We start from the raw sequence: 15,020 nt of genomic DNA, 5'->3' as shown, positions 1-15,020 counted from the left end.
TTTGTTGCCAGGCGAACCTGGTCAAATCCTGGCTCTGTTGGCAGGTATTCCACTCTCTCTGAGTCAGGTTCCTTATCTGTAAAATGGGGATAGTAATACTCAGCCCACAAGCTTGCTATGACAGTTAAGGGGGAAAATATATGAAACACAATTGGCAGGCTCCTGGCATACAGCAAGCAGTCAAAAAATGTTTCTGCCTCTTTGCCCTTCTTCTGTCTCTTCTCAAACCAGCAAACCGCAGTGGTCTCTCAAAGTGTAAGTCAGACCCCATCACTCCTCTGCTTATGTGAATTCCCAGATTAGGTCAAGAAGGCTTTGCAGTATGTGTCTTGGTCTCCTGGTTTGCTTGCTCAGGGCGAAGCCAGCCACCACTTCGTGCAGACTCTCAAGCAGGGCTGTGGAGAGGCCCACGTGGGGAAGAACCGAGGCCTCCTGCCAACAGCCAGCACCAACCTGCCAGCCATGTGACTGAGCCACCCTCCATCCTTTCGATGACTGCACCCCAGCTGACATCCAAGCGCAACCTCACTGAGAAACCTGGAGCCAGACCCACCCAGCCAAGTCACTCCCAAATACCTGACCCACAGGAATAACGAGAGACAACAAATGATTTTTGTTGTTTTAAGCCATTACGTTTTAGGGGGATTGTTATGCAGCATCAAATAAACAATATGCAAGTGAAGCAATAACGACAATGTGTATTGTTATTATTAACTTGTATGCTGACACTAGTATAGCACTTACTACCTGCTCGGCACTATTCTAAACACTTTACGTCTCTGAAATCCAGCGTGTATTTTACACTTACAGCACGTCATAGCACCCATCTGAAATCGGGACTACTAGTATCCCCATTTTACAGATAAGAAAACTAAGGCACAGAATGCTTAAATAACTTGCTAGTGAGCGGCAGGGCTGGAACATGCACTCTGACATGGGCTCCAGGGGCTGTGCCCATAACCGCTACCTCATGCTGCATCCTAAACAAAGCCATAACCAAAAACGTGGCACCAAGAAGTGCGAAATGGTCTCAAATTCACAGAGCCTGCTTTTCAGGGAGGGAAGAGGAAGGAGAGAAAAAAGGAAAAGAGCCAACCCTCTTCTCTTCCCCTAGACCCTCCGGGCTTTACCCTTCTCCTTAGGTTGCAACTCTAACCACCTCTTACGCTGCCCGTACGCGGGTCTCAGACCAGAGCCAACTCACTTTCACGGAATAAGTGAAAAATGTTACTAAAACTTTACACAACATTTTAAAGCTCTTGTCACATCTTCTTAGTTAGGGTTCTGATCCCTGAAGATGACCAGTTTCTCCTCTGCACATCTGACTCAATACAAGCCTCATCCCTGCTTCTTCAAAGTGGGCAATGTCTCAAAGTATATCTTCAAGTAGAGAAAAATTGCTCAAAGAAGGCAGTAGCTATTGAACTGCAGGATCAATAAATACAATGTACATGTTCTTTTTTTTTTCCCACAATGTATATGTTCTACAGTCCCCTTCCTTGCCCTTTACAGACATGGTTAATCAATTGCCTCTTTCCCACTCAGTCTGGATGCAGCTTCAGAATTCTTCTCACCACAGTGCTCCAGGATGCCACGTCCACTGGTTCTGAGCAGGCAGTAGAGCTGAGACCTATTTGTCATTCTGGCTCTAACAGGACAAAGACGAAACACCAAAAGCAACAGACTGGAACTAATCTCTCTAGTTTCCAAGGGAGTAAAAGGCTCCCTGCCTCCACTGCTCTTACCCCTCCTCCAAAACCCATTTTCATCACAGTGAGAGCTTAGAAGGGATTTTAAAAAGAGAAGACACTGCAAGAAAACATTGACCTTGGTTAATGATGGTATCAGGATGAGGGCCCAGACTGGGAGGTGTCTGTGCCCATAGATGATGGTGAACTAGGAACTAAAGACTCAGCAGCAGCTGGACCAGAAAGAACTCATCCTGAAGTCAAGGTAAACTAGGAACGTAGCCACATTCTTTACTTTATATATAACCTTCTGCGGACAGCCTCCTAGCACTTTAGAAAGGGGTCATGAACACATGTAAGGAGGAACATTATCCAAGGAAACAGAATACAAGCCACGTACATAATTTTTAAACTTCTAGTGGCCACATTAAAAAGTAAAAACAGATAAAATTAACTTTAATAATACATTTTATTTAGCCCATATATCCAAATATTATCATTTCAACACATTATATAAAAAATATCAGTGAGGTATTTTAATTTTTTTTGTACTAAGTCTCTGAAATCCAGTGTGTACTTTACACTTACAGCACATTTCAATTTAGATACTAAATTCTCATCAGAAATATTTTATCTATATTGACATTTCATAAAATTTACAGCTGAAAATGTAGATTCCATATACTGAAGTTCTTCTAAACACTCCTAGGAGTTTTCCAATAACTGAAATCAGTGTCTGCTTTTACATTTAAATCAATGAAAATTAAATAAAATCAAACATTCGGTTTCTCCTGTTGCATTAGCCATGTTTCAAGCACCCAATAGCCCCATGTGGCTGGTGGCTGCCGTATTGGTCAGAGCAGGTCTGGACCCTGCAGGGCTCTCCCTACCTGTGGGCAGTCGACATCTCCCATCAGAACCCCTCTGACTACACTCAGGGAACCTGTGGCCTGGCTCTTCTGAACACTCTTGCTCAGGCCTGGGCCTCACAACTGGCTTCAATCTCTGACCAGGCCCTTTCGTACTCTCTCAGCTTGGCTTGCCCTCAGCTTTGACCCAATACAGGCTTTCAGATCTCCCAGGCTCCGTGCTCTGCAGTTCCTGGGCTAGCCCACCCCCTCCTGGCCCTGAGCCCCTGCCCTGGTGGGGTTCAGGGGCCCTGCTTGATTGAAAGGGCTGTCTAGGTGATGCTGTGTTTCTGCTCTGCAGAAAACCAGGGGTAGGCAGTTTGCAGGGGCAAGTCATTTCCTTTTGGTGTTTTGGGAGAAGGCTCTTGCCATTTTCATGCCCACACAGGGTGGGCACCAAGACGGTACTAAACCACTACCATGGGCAGCTCTGCTCTCTACCTGGAATCCCTCTTGGCTTGTGGCTCCAAAAGGGCCTCCATCGCCTTCCCTGGTCCCTGAAGTGTGTGCTCTCTCCCTTGGTTCCCTTTCTTCCTCTGGCCTCTTGGGTTGGTGAACTATCTGGGGGCTTTGGCTCAGTCCTACCGCTTTATTCCTTCAAGGCACCAACACCACAGCAGACATCACTAATCAATCACAGGTTCTTTCTCCCTGAGCCTCAGGCTGGGCTCTACCCCAAACCCTGGGATGATGCCTCCAGCCTCCCACACTCCCCACAAACTGCCCCTCAGCACCCAGTAAAGGATTTCACAGGAAGGGGAAAAGACAGCTTCCAAGCAAAGAATCTGGTCACAGACTTGTGAGGCAGCAGAAGCTAAGACCCCTGGAACTTGGCAACTTTGGAAGGCACCATGGGTTCCCTCGGGCTATGGCATCAAGGCCAGACCCCCTTGAAATGAAAGACCTTGAAATGTCAGAAGCCCTCCCCAACAGTTTGTTTAAAGACGCTAAAAGCCAGAGCTGCTGTAAGAAGATAAAGGGATGGAAATCTGAAGTCTAAAAAGCAGCATTTAAAAGGGCATGACTAACAGGGGTCTGAGACTGAGGGTGTGTGACCTGAACCACAACATAGAGCGCCTGCAGCTTGCCGGGCACACGAAGCCCCATAATACCAGGCGCCTGGGCACTGGGGAAGCCACTGAACATCAGAGCACATGGCCTCAGACAGGCCCACGCAGAGCCCACTTCCAGAAAGCAGCCCCTCTCACCTACCCCCTGCCTGAAAAAAAAGCTGTGTGGGGTCACTTATCCTGCCAGGCCTCGGGGGTCCACCCAGGCACAGGTGCCCACCTCTGCGTCTGAGGGAAGGCCCTGGATGCTTCAGCCTCCAGGGTCTGTTTGTACAGAAGGGGGCAGGCAAGGGCATGAATTCCAAGTTCCTGCATCGCCAGAAAGCATCCTTTCTGGAGTCCCAAATGCACCTGAAGAGAACACAACGAACCAGACAAAGAAACAAAGGGGTGCTTGATCAGGTAACCACTGCACAGAGGAATTCTCCTTCCCACACAAAACTCTCCCCCAGGGACAGAGTCCTCCCCCATCCTGCCCTACTCCAATATTTCAACAAGGGCTCCATTATCTTTGGTCTTTTAAATTTCTTCAGGCATTAGCACCCTCTGTTCCCCCTTACATAGCCTCACCGCGCGCGCACACACACACACACACGCGCACACACACACACACAGGACACACAAGTACCTCACTGATCTCATATTGCAGGGAAATGAAGTGATCCAGCCACAGAATATTTTTCAAAGAACCTAGGTTTACCTCTTTAAGAACCAACACTTACTAATATATTTGACCACACTGCTGGAAATTTTTCTGAACTGAATGACATAAGCTCCCTGACATCCCAAGCCAGTACACTGAATGTAATTGATCACTTCCTGATGACTCAGGGACACTTTTCTGAGCCCATCTTCACCATGGTCGACGAGGCCTAATGATCCGGACTTTCACCTTGGGCCACTTTTACCCTTGCTTACCCTGCAGAGATGGTGCCCTGGGCTTTGGCTGTCTGGAACACTCTCCCCCGGATGTCTGCACGGCTCACTCTTTCCATTCATGCTGCAGCTCAAACACCATCTTATCCAACAGGTCTTTCCTGGCCATCCTCCTCTCATCTGTCTGTCCCCTTTTGCCGCTTTATTTTATTTTCATAATGTTTGCCATCACCTAACACATTGTATATTTCTCGGTGGTCTGTCTCCCCCACTAGGATGTGAGCTCTTTGAGAGCAGGGGTTTTGCCCGTTTTTTTTTTTCATCCCCAGAGCCTTTAACGGTCCTGGTGCACAGTAGGTACTCAGTAAATAATTGCCAAGCAAAGGGATAGACAATGCCTTCAGCACTTCTGACCAGTGTGTGCCTGCAGGAGGGGGTTGCTCCAGCCTCACACGGCAGGTTGGTCCTTTGCTGTCAACCGTCATGTCTCGGTGTATTAGCTGCTCCTAGCAATACCCTCATCTCGCTTCTTTTAATCTGCTGTATATGTAACCTACAAAAAGCTGAAGGTTACTGGGAGATGGACAACCTTCTGAATTCCTTAAACTGATTTTTTACCAAAAAAAAAATACGTGGATTTGGGGGATTTCCCTGGCGGTCCAGGGGTTAAGACTCTGTGCTTCCACTGCAGGGAGCGCAGGTTAGATGGCTAGTTGGGAAACTAATATCCCACATGCCTCGCGGTGCGGCCAAAAAAAAAAAAAAATGTGGATTTCTAGGCTGTGGCCTAATTCCATGCCTATCTTCTGAATAAAGTCTAAGAGCTTGAGACAATGAATTCTCTGCTCAAGGGGTCTTTGCAGCCTCCTGCTGGTCTTCCTGGATTTTTGAGAGTCTGAAATCTACCCTGAGAAACTCCTACATATTTGTCTGTGTGCCTCCTAGACACACACACGGATACAATGGGCTTCTCGTCCAGCAGAAGGCGAGCTGCATCGCTCCATCAGCTAGTATTTGAAGAGAAGCGAATGGGGTGGCTTTGGTCCAGTTTATTCCTTATGAGAACTGGTTTCATGCACTTCTGAACACGAGTGGTCTGCTCTTTGTACACCTCACCCTCTGGCCTTATTCTCCTTAATCCAAGCACCTCAGACCATGAGCCCTGGCTTGGGACTGCCTCACTTTTGCAGGAATGGGTCAAAAAGGTCAAAGATGGTTGGAGCTGGGAGGGACCTCAGAGATCCCGTAGTTCAGTCCTCATCTGACAGATTCCCTGAGAGTAGAAGTGACTCACTTAAGGAAATACAGCCTCTTGGGAGCAGGGCTGAGCCTAGAAAAGGGGTCACTTGGCCTTCATTCTGCATCCTCTCTCCATCCCCTCACCCCCTCACCCCCCCATCCCTGGCAGCCAACATCTGTTTCCATCCCGGGCTGCTCTGTTCTGCCTGGACCTGGCCAGCCAGAACCCAGGGGAATCCCACAATGTCAGGGCTCACACTTCTGAGCGTGTTAAGAGATGTCACTCCCCCCTCCCCCCCCACGCTCTGAGGCAATGTTGTCCTCATCTCCATGGTGCCACACCTCACTTCATGGAAAGGCAAGAAAGTGGCACTGGTGCCCTTAAGCTAATGGGTCCTAATGGGCCCAGAAAGTAGAAAGGCTATACCTGGGGCAGACTTGCCTCGGTGTCTTCCCAGGTGCGGCCTGAGCCTCATCTTGCCTACAGAGTATAATGATGGCCTCCTCTGTCCCAAAACACCCCTTGTCTGCCACTCCTACCTGTTCTGAAATGTTCACAGAAGTCCTCCAGGGGCCTCACTCTCTCTAACCAGATACTGGCAAAGGGTGTGGCTGCAAATCAGGGTGCTGGGGAGCCAGGCAGGCCTGGGCTTCGGCCTCCTCCATAAACACAGCTCGGGGCACTGCCAGCCGGCGCCGCCCTGGAAAGCAACGGGCAGGGCCCCAGGAGACAGGACGGAACACCTGGAAACTCTCCCTGGGCTGGATGAGGGAAACAGAAGTGGCATATGGGAAGGTCAGACCTCAAGGGGCCTCAGGTGGGTGGAAAACCTTTGTGGACCTCGTTCTGGGGAGCAGGAAAGAGTCTGAAGACCAGCACTTGTGACTTTGCGGCCTTGCCTCTGACCAGCCTTGGCCCCCTCTCCTTCTCTGCTTGGCAGCTCCAAAGGAACAGGGAGGGGACAGCACAGTGGCAGTTATGGCTTTCTTTTTCATCACCCTCCTCCCTGGCCTCGGGGTGTTCAGCCAGCTCTGCTGTGCAGGGTGCCAGGCCTCCTGCGGTATAATAACCGGGCCCTGTTTCAAACTCGGTTACAGAGCTGCCTAACATCTTCCGAGACAGTCAGGACCACGAGCCTTTTTCTCCTCCTCCCACTGCTGCTGGAAGAAAGCGCTGACCTGGTGACAGGGAGTGTGATGAGAAACCCTGGTCAGCCTTCGGACTATTCCAGGGATGGTCGGCTCAGTAAGTGTTCCTTCTGGTAAAAACAAATCTCTCTCCCTGCAGCTTTTACCCACTAGCCCCAGTTCTGTTCCTTGGAACCCTACAGAATAATTCGAAGAAGTCTCTCGCCTTTTCTGTTGGCTCAGGGCTAAGCACTGATGGGGGATTCAGAAGCATGTACATGGTTAAGAAGTTTACACTTAAATCAAGCAGTCAAGCGTGCTTTTATTCAGTCATGGAATATTTTTCAAATAATCATCTTGATTGGCTTTATCATTACAATGTTAATAGATGTTTATTATAGAAAATGTTGGAAAAAGCCAAAAGTGGGAAGGGAGGATTTACCCATACTCCTACGTTCCTACTGCTAACATTTTGTTCTGTATGGTTTTTGCATTTCTTTTCCCCCAACACATGTTTAAGGAGTGAATGCAAAGCAAGGTGCTGACCTAGGTGCTCCAGGAAAGATGCACTGACTCATTAAACTTGGAACTTGGGTTTCCCTGGTGGCGCAGTGGTTAAAAATCCACCTGCCAATTCAGGGGACACGGGTTCAAGCCCTGGGCCAGAAAGATCCCACAACGCTGCAGAGCAGCTGAGCCCGCGAGCCACCACTACTGAAGCTCCCTCGCCTAGAGCCGTGCTCCACAGCAAGAGAAGCCACCACAATAAGAAGTCTGAGTATCGCAGTGAAGAGTAGCCCCTGCGCTCCAGAACTACAGCAAGCCCGTGCACAGCAATGAAGACCCAACACAGCCAATAAAATACATAAATAAATAAAGTAATTTTTTCAAAAAAAGAGACTTGGAACTTGTTCTGAAGATGCTTCAGGGAAAAGACAAGAGCATGGGCTTCAGAGGCAGAAACACCTCATATCAAAGGTACTTACTAGGTGACAGATCATGGGTAAGTCATTGACTCCCTCTAAGCCTCAGTTTACTCATATGTTAACTGGACCTGATAATGGCACCTACCTCATTAGGTTACTGAAGGGATTCAATGAGGTTCAAGCTTGCAAAACACCTAACAGAGCACGTACGTGAATATAACAGAGAGGCAACAGTGATTACGGAGGCTAGACGGCTGCATATCAAAGACCACAGCATTCAGGGGAGAGACCATTAGCCATCTGAGACCATTTCCAAAGTGGGCTGTACACTGTCTGTGACGGTAGCAAGCACGCTGTCTGATTTAGTGAACGGAATTACTGCCCAAGCAGAAGCATCGTTGACCTGAGCCTCAAAACTCTGCTCCCTGTTCCTTTCCGAAAGCCTTGGGTCTCCTGTCTGTCTAGCCTCGTTGTGTCCTTGCCCCTCTGTTCATGGGGAAGATGTTTCAGGTCTCCTCAAGCAGCAGATGGGGATAAATCTGCAATCTTCTTTTTTCTTTTTTTTAAATTTATTTGTGTATGTATTTATTTATTTGTTGGCTGCATTGGGTCTTCGTTGCTGCGCACAGGCTTTCTCTGGTTGCAGAGAGCGGGGGCTACTCTTTGTTGCGGTGCGAGGGCTTCTCAGTGCAGTGGCTTCTCTTGTTGCGAAGCACAGGCTCTAGGTGCGCGGGCTTCAGTAGCTGCAGCACGTGGGGTCAGTAGTCGTGGCTCACGGGCCCTAGAGCGCAGACTCAACAGTTGTGGCTCATGGGCTTAGTTGCTCCGCGGCATGAGGGATCTTCCCGGCCCAGGGATTGAAACTGTGTCCCCTGCATTGGCAGGCAGATTCTTAACCACTGCGCCACCAGGGAAGTCCTGCAATCTTCTAACTGTAATGAACTGCTCGGTTTCAGGATCCCTTCTGACCCCAGGGCGGTTTCCTCTATTACAGCAAGACAGTCCTGGGGCCCAGCCTGGCCTATCAGTGCCCCTCCACGTTGATTTAAATGGCACTTCCAGACCCCAGGGCGTCCTGTGCCCACACAGCCGCCAGAGAAGAAAGCCAGGCTCAGATCCCTCAAAGCAGCCGGTGGGGGAACTGCTGTTACAACTCAAAAATAAAGCGCCAGCAGGAGAATGAACAGAATCTGAAAGCTGATCCTGTGCCACTGGCCCTCGGGTCTCCCAGGGAGGGAGCTCGGGCTGTCACTGCCCTTACCAGTCTTGTGGGCTCTGTGCTGTTGCCAAGTCCTACGGACAGGTCTCAACATGACCCAGGCTGGGACCCCAATGATGGGAAATCAAGCCCTTTCCATTCGAACATTTTGGCAAAGGGAACTGGGGGTGTTTGTGCTTCTCCCTGCCCACCCTCTTTCTCGTGTGGCACCTACACAAATTAAATAGAACATCATTTTCTGTCATTTAGGCAAATCATATTCCCACGGTTCCGAAATGCGCACATTATAAATAAAATATAAACTCACCCAGATCAGATTGAAGCCTCTCCTCTCAGAGAACAGTGCTGGAAAATCCATCTTCCGTGTTCCCCTCTGCTAGGTAAGTGGGGATCCCTGTGTGGCCTCAGGGGTTACTACAGGACCTACTCCGGACAGGGGTACCCCTCAATTGGCCATAAATCTCACAAGATCATTCAAAAGAACTCCCTTAAAGCCATTTATTTGCTTCTAGAAAAGAAGATATATCATCAGCTTACCCAAGGATCCACACACCTTACAAATCATTTCACCCAAATTCAACACACAAAATAATCAAGGTCCAGAGATGTAAGTTTTTGTCCATGTTCACTCAGCACTATCCCAAGTGTAGGATAAAAAAAGTCCAGTTTAGGAAAACTCTTGCCTAAAATTTTTATGGTTTCAAATAGGAAATGTTGCAAATGAGCATACCTATCCTGAAAATACCCACAATGGAGAGTCTTTTAAAAATATGTTTGTGAAGTGAAATTCTGTGTCTATTAGCGAATTAGCATATGGAAAACCAAACCAATCACAAATGTTCTTCCCGACTGTGAGGCCTGAAGACTGAAGGCCAGCTGTGCCTGCTCCACCTCCTGCTTTGGCTGCTGTCCAGAGCCAGCGAGCATCAACGTAGATTTAAGTGGATATCCCCAAATCCACTGCCTTGCCCGTAAAGTACAGCATGGAAAAATCACAAACCCTGACATGTTGTACGCAGCCATTTACGGATGGAGTCAGTATCTCCCTTTAGTTTCACAGATTCTATAACCAATTTTTCACATCAAAATTTATGACACATGGGCTGACAGCAGGACAGAATATTAAAAATCAGGACCTCCCTGAGAAATCTGGGCCATACGGTTGCCATGTCAACAACCTCACAATGCCAAACAAGTGCCTCCAAGGTCCAGAAACAACTTGGCTGGCTTCGAATCACCCAGACATTGTGAAGACAGAGCTGCCTCCTGGCCCAGGCTGTTATGCAGACCCTCCCTTTTCCAGCTCAGCTCTCTGATTCCCCAGGGGAGTGATGATGACGTTTGTCTGAACTTTCTCAGCCTGTGTCAGCAGGGCTGGTCACATCATTCTCTAAGAATCTGAAAATCCACAGGCAGCGCGTTCTGGCCCAAATAGACAGAGACATGTTTTGGAATGGCAAGAAGACCGGTGAGAGGTTAACCACAGATTTCAGAGAGAAAGCAAGTCTTCAGCTGCACCTGCCACTTTTAAGTTGAACAAAGGGTTTACCTCCTGGAGAAGCTGAACATATATTCCCCTAGCTCTCTAGTTATAGTCAGGCTGGAGCTAGAAGAAAGTATTAGTGGGATATGAAGCTTGGATCGTTGACTCCTCCCAGAGATGGGCAGAAATTCTACTTCACTCATCTAACAGTGCTTATTAAGTCTTGCTGCGCTTATCAAGGTGGAGATGCGAGAAGCCTCCTGCACAGCCCCTGCACGACAGCTTCCACTCAATGAGGAGACACGTCGACTTCCACTTATGTGAAATACCCCGGAAGATGGGAATACAGTGCAAGGCTGTGTCAAAGGCAGCGTGTGACTGGGGATCACTGCCTATGGAACAGACATCCAGGGCTTAAAGCCTAAGAACAGCGAGGGAGCTGGCTATGCCCAGAGTGGCCAGAGAAGGCTCTGAGGCTCACTCCCAGGAACTTCCACTCTCCCTCTCTTCCTGCACCTCCACTGCCGGCTCCCCGATACTCCTTCACACTTTGAACTCCGCTTCCAATTCACAGCCCTCTTCTAATCGGCAGCAAGTCAAACCCCATGGGAACAAGGAGAGGGTGAGAGGATGTTCACTGCAGCCCCCCATGACCTCCAATTTCCACCCACCTCCAGCAGTGCCCCCCCTCAACCCCCCAGCACCATTCCCAGGCTCTCAGTCTGAGTGGCCTTCCCGGATTTTGAAGTAGTGGCGCCTGCAATGAGACTAGCCTCGGGCTCTGGGCACCAGTTAGTTTCTCTGTGCTCTTCCCTTCCATTCCCCCTCCTCTCACTTCTCCTCCTCCTCTTCCAGCTCAGATCCTCCTCCTATCACATCACCACAGAGAAGGACAGAACATCTGGGCAGCCTGCCTCTCCCCTGCCACTCCAGGCCCGCCTACCCTGGACTAGAGCTGGCCTTCTCAGAGAGTGAGAATGGGGCAGCTTGGATGAGTCCCTGCTGTGGAAGCTCCCTGGGGGTCCAGGGCTACTCCTGGTTTGCCCAGTTCTGACTGGAATCTGCCTGTCCACGCAGATCCCAACACTCTGGGATCTTTACACAGGAGGCTTTTTCCTCATCAGCCTTTCTTTCCAAACATCCACAAGTGCTTTGGAAACAGTGTCCTAGTGGCAGGGACCCTCAGTCCAGAAGGGAACACTCTACCTAATCAGGCTGGCTCCCAGAGAGCTCAACCAGACAGGGATGTGGGAATGGGAGAGTGGGGCTGGGGAAAACCCACAAACCCTAAGGTCTCCTCAGGCACAGTCTGGAAATAGGGTTCTTTTGCAGGGGATTCTTTTTACTTCTTTCCCGGTAGGTAACAAGAAACAGAATCTGAGGCAGGATGGAAATATGAGAGCACTTCCGCACTGACAACTGCCCCTATCGACAACACATTATATTCCTGGGGCTCAGCTGCCTTGGCACAAAGATCTCAGATTCTACTCCACACAAGCCTTCGTCCTCCTGACCCTTCGCCCCTCCAAAAGCTTCTCACCCCTCCATCTCCAGGCCCAGATCTTTCAGAATGGCCACCCGGGTCCACTCCCCCACCCTCAGCCCCGCACTGCGCTCCTTCCTCCCGGCCCCCGCAGGCCGCGCTGCCCCATCCCCACGCCTAGCAGTTTGTCCAGGAGGGTCGCCCAAGAGTCTTGCCCACCATCCACCCCTGTCAGAAGAACGCGGCCCGCCCGAGCGCGCCTCTCGCGGGTCCCAGGGCCTCCCGTCTCAACAGGTGCCCCTCCACACAAAGCTGTCACCAGGGGCCCGGGCGGAGGTGGCGACAGGCGCGCCCCAACCCAGGCCCTCAGAGCTCCTGGGGACGCCCCAGCACCTCCGCCGACGCCCCCGCCGTGCCCCGCCGCCCTGGTTTCCCCTCTCGCATTGACGTCGAGAGGCTGACCTCGTGAGAGACAATTTCCGAGCCTGGGCGCAGACACTGCTGGTTGACCTGTCGTGATGGACTGGTGTCGGGGCGAGGGACGCCTTCAGGACGAGACCTTTCCCCGACCCAGAGAACCCTGGGGGTGACAGTGGGGAGTCCTCCGTGCCAAAGAAACCGGTTCAAGTTGAGCGGGATTGAGAAGGGAGCTCAAAGTCCAGCACAGCCCCTAGCGACCCTGCCTCACCCAGCGCCCCCACCCCATGTCCTTTGCCCCCAGAGGCCGGAGAGGGGGCGCGCACGACCACCTACGCGCTTAGCAGCTCACTGTTCCCACTGCCGGCTCGCCAGGCACAGGGTCCAGCCGCCTTCGGGGGCGGGAGAGGCGCGGACAATCCCTAGTCCTCAGCCCCTGGCCCCCGGCCCCCGGTCCCCGGCCCGGGCGGCGCAGTGCTGAGGGAGCCGCCACGTTCCCAGTCGCGCGCGCACGCCGGGCCCACCAAACTTGCAGTACTTTCTCCCAACCCCCACCCGCTGTCACCCTCCCTCCATCCGTGCGCCCTGGCCCCGCTGGCCCGACAGAGGTTGCCATAGCAACGGACAGGAATTCTCCAACGTATACAAAGCCGGCGGGGCGCGGCGGGCACAGAGCCCCCGGCCCGGCCCCGCGCCCTCTGCAGCCGCGCGGGGCCAGGACGCGCGCCGCGGTTCCCCGGCTGGCCGCCCGGCGCGCAGCGCGTACTCACAATGAGCGGGATGGTGCGGTCCTCACGGAGCTGCTCCGGCCTCCCGCCGGCCCTCTGCGCGCCCCGGCCACCGGAGGATGCTGCGTGGGCTCGGTTGTCCTGCCATAAGTAGTAGAAAGTGCCCAGGATCCAGGCTACGGTCAGAATGGCGATGGCATTGGCGCGGATCTTCCTCATGGTGGGCGGGCGGGCGCCCAGAGTAGGGGCCCGGGCCGGCGTGCTCTCGGGGCCGGGGCGGGGGCACTCGCAGCCCCAGCTGTTCGTTTTCTCTCGCGCCGGGCTGCTCAGTCCTGCAGAGCAGAGAAAGGAGAGAGGTGGGGGGTTGGGGGGGTGATAGGGAGAGACTGGAGCGCGAGGCGATCCTCACGGTCCTAATGCCCTTCAGCCCCAGGCGCGTGCCTCCCCCCCGGCGCCCATTCATTCGCGCGCTGAGCCCGCCCCCCGCTCCAGCCCCGGCAGGCTGCCGGGCCGCGGCGCCCCGGGCGAGGAGCGCAGCGTGTGCAAAGCGGAGCCGGAGGAAGGCCCGGCGAGGCAGACGCCCGCGGTGGAATGGCGACGGGCCAGGGCCGATCTCGGCTCCAACCGCTCGGCCACCGAGCTCCCGGCGGCTGCCCCCGCGCGGCCCTGGTGTGTCCCGCCTACCTCCACCCACCCCCGTTCCCAGTGGCCCTGAGTCACCGGCTGGAGATGCGCGACCCCGGCCCGGGCCCGCGCCGCGGAGCTGCAGTTCTGGGCTGCGCTCTGAACTGCGCTCTGGTTTAAGGTGTGTTCGACGAGTCCTTGGGAAGGGGCGCCTGAGTGGGAGGAGAGTCTGGAGTTTGCACCGGAATCCTCCGCAGCCTAGGATTCCGAGCCGCCGGAGGGCCCGCCCCGAGGAGGGATTGGAAGCTGGTGCACTTGACATTCGAAGAGAGCGAAGAGGAGGAGACGCTGCTTTACAGCCAGTGAAATGGGGGTACAACCACCCCACCTCTTCCGTTGGCCTGGGGCTCCCAGCTTTCATGATGCTTCTCTAAACCCCCTGGACAACCCTGGGATATTATCACCGTTTCATCAAGAAGAAGGGAGGAGGCCAGAGAGACTCGAAGATTCTCCGGAGACCACGCGACTAATTAGTGGACAAAGCCCAGTCTAGAAACCACCTTTCCGTCTGACACTTTGAACAAAGTGCAAAACACGATGGTGAGAGACACGGACACAGAAATCATTGAGATTCTGCCCCAGCCCCGGTGGCACTGAGAATCCGATGTGAACTACTCTCACTCTGGGCAGAAGGCAAGATGGGCTAAATTCGTTCTAGGAGCAGCACAGGATCAGGCAGAAAAGAGACATTCAGTGAATAGATGTTGAATAAACAAACCAAGCAGGGATGACAGAGGAGGAAATAATGTATTGCAAGGTGGTCTTAGGGGAAGGCTTCTCACAGAAGGTGGATAAATCCTTTGAATAAATTCTTAAGAGGCAGGAAAGGGGAGGACAGGGCAGGATGACCAACTGCATGAAGGGCATGAGCAAAGGTCCAGAGGATGAAAGTGCTTGATGTTTTCCAGGAAGAAAGCTACCTGGCAGTGCCGGGGCCCAGCATGCTGGGAAGTTCTTGGTGGGAGTTGATGTTGGCCCGGCTGGGCAAGTCTGGACTCAGGAGGCCCTTTTATGTGAGAAACAGGGTTATCAGAGAGTTCGAATCCTACTGGTGCTCCTGGGCGCTGGCTCATCTGAAGGACCACATTGGCTCCTGGCCTCTAAATGAAGCTGCCTCGGGAAGCAGGCAGATGGTGAGGTCACAGTTCATGCTTTCCCTCCAACTACCCCC

General features: G+C 52.3%; 1 protein-coding gene across 1 annotated transcript in view; it reads right to left on the bottom strand.

Moving 5' to 3' along the window:
* Window positions 1-13,934, bottom strand: part of GALNT16 (polypeptide N-acetylgalactosaminyltransferase 16) — a 93,291-nt gene extending 79,357 nt beyond the window's left edge. The window contains exons 1-2 of the mRNA XM_057730653.1: window positions 13,886-13,934; window positions 13,208-13,497 (exon numbers count right to left, since the gene is read on the bottom strand). Of these exons, the coding sequence (XP_057586636.1) occupies window positions 13,208-13,384 (177 nt within the window). The 5' untranslated portion in view covers window positions 13,385-13,497; window positions 13,886-13,934. The remainder of the gene's footprint in view (window positions 1-13,207; window positions 13,498-13,885) is intronic.
* Window positions 13,935-15,020: the final 1,086 nt, after the last annotated feature.

Source organism: Hippopotamus amphibius, chromosome 4, assembly GCF_030028045.1.
Source record: "Hippopotamus amphibius kiboko isolate mHipAmp2 chromosome 4, mHipAmp2.hap2, whole genome shotgun sequence".
Taxonomy (NCBI): Eukaryota; Metazoa; Chordata; class Mammalia; order Artiodactyla; family Hippopotamidae; genus Hippopotamus; species Hippopotamus amphibius.
The sequence above is the reverse complement of the archived record's forward strand: the minus strand, read 5'-3'. Positions and strand labels throughout refer to the sequence as shown.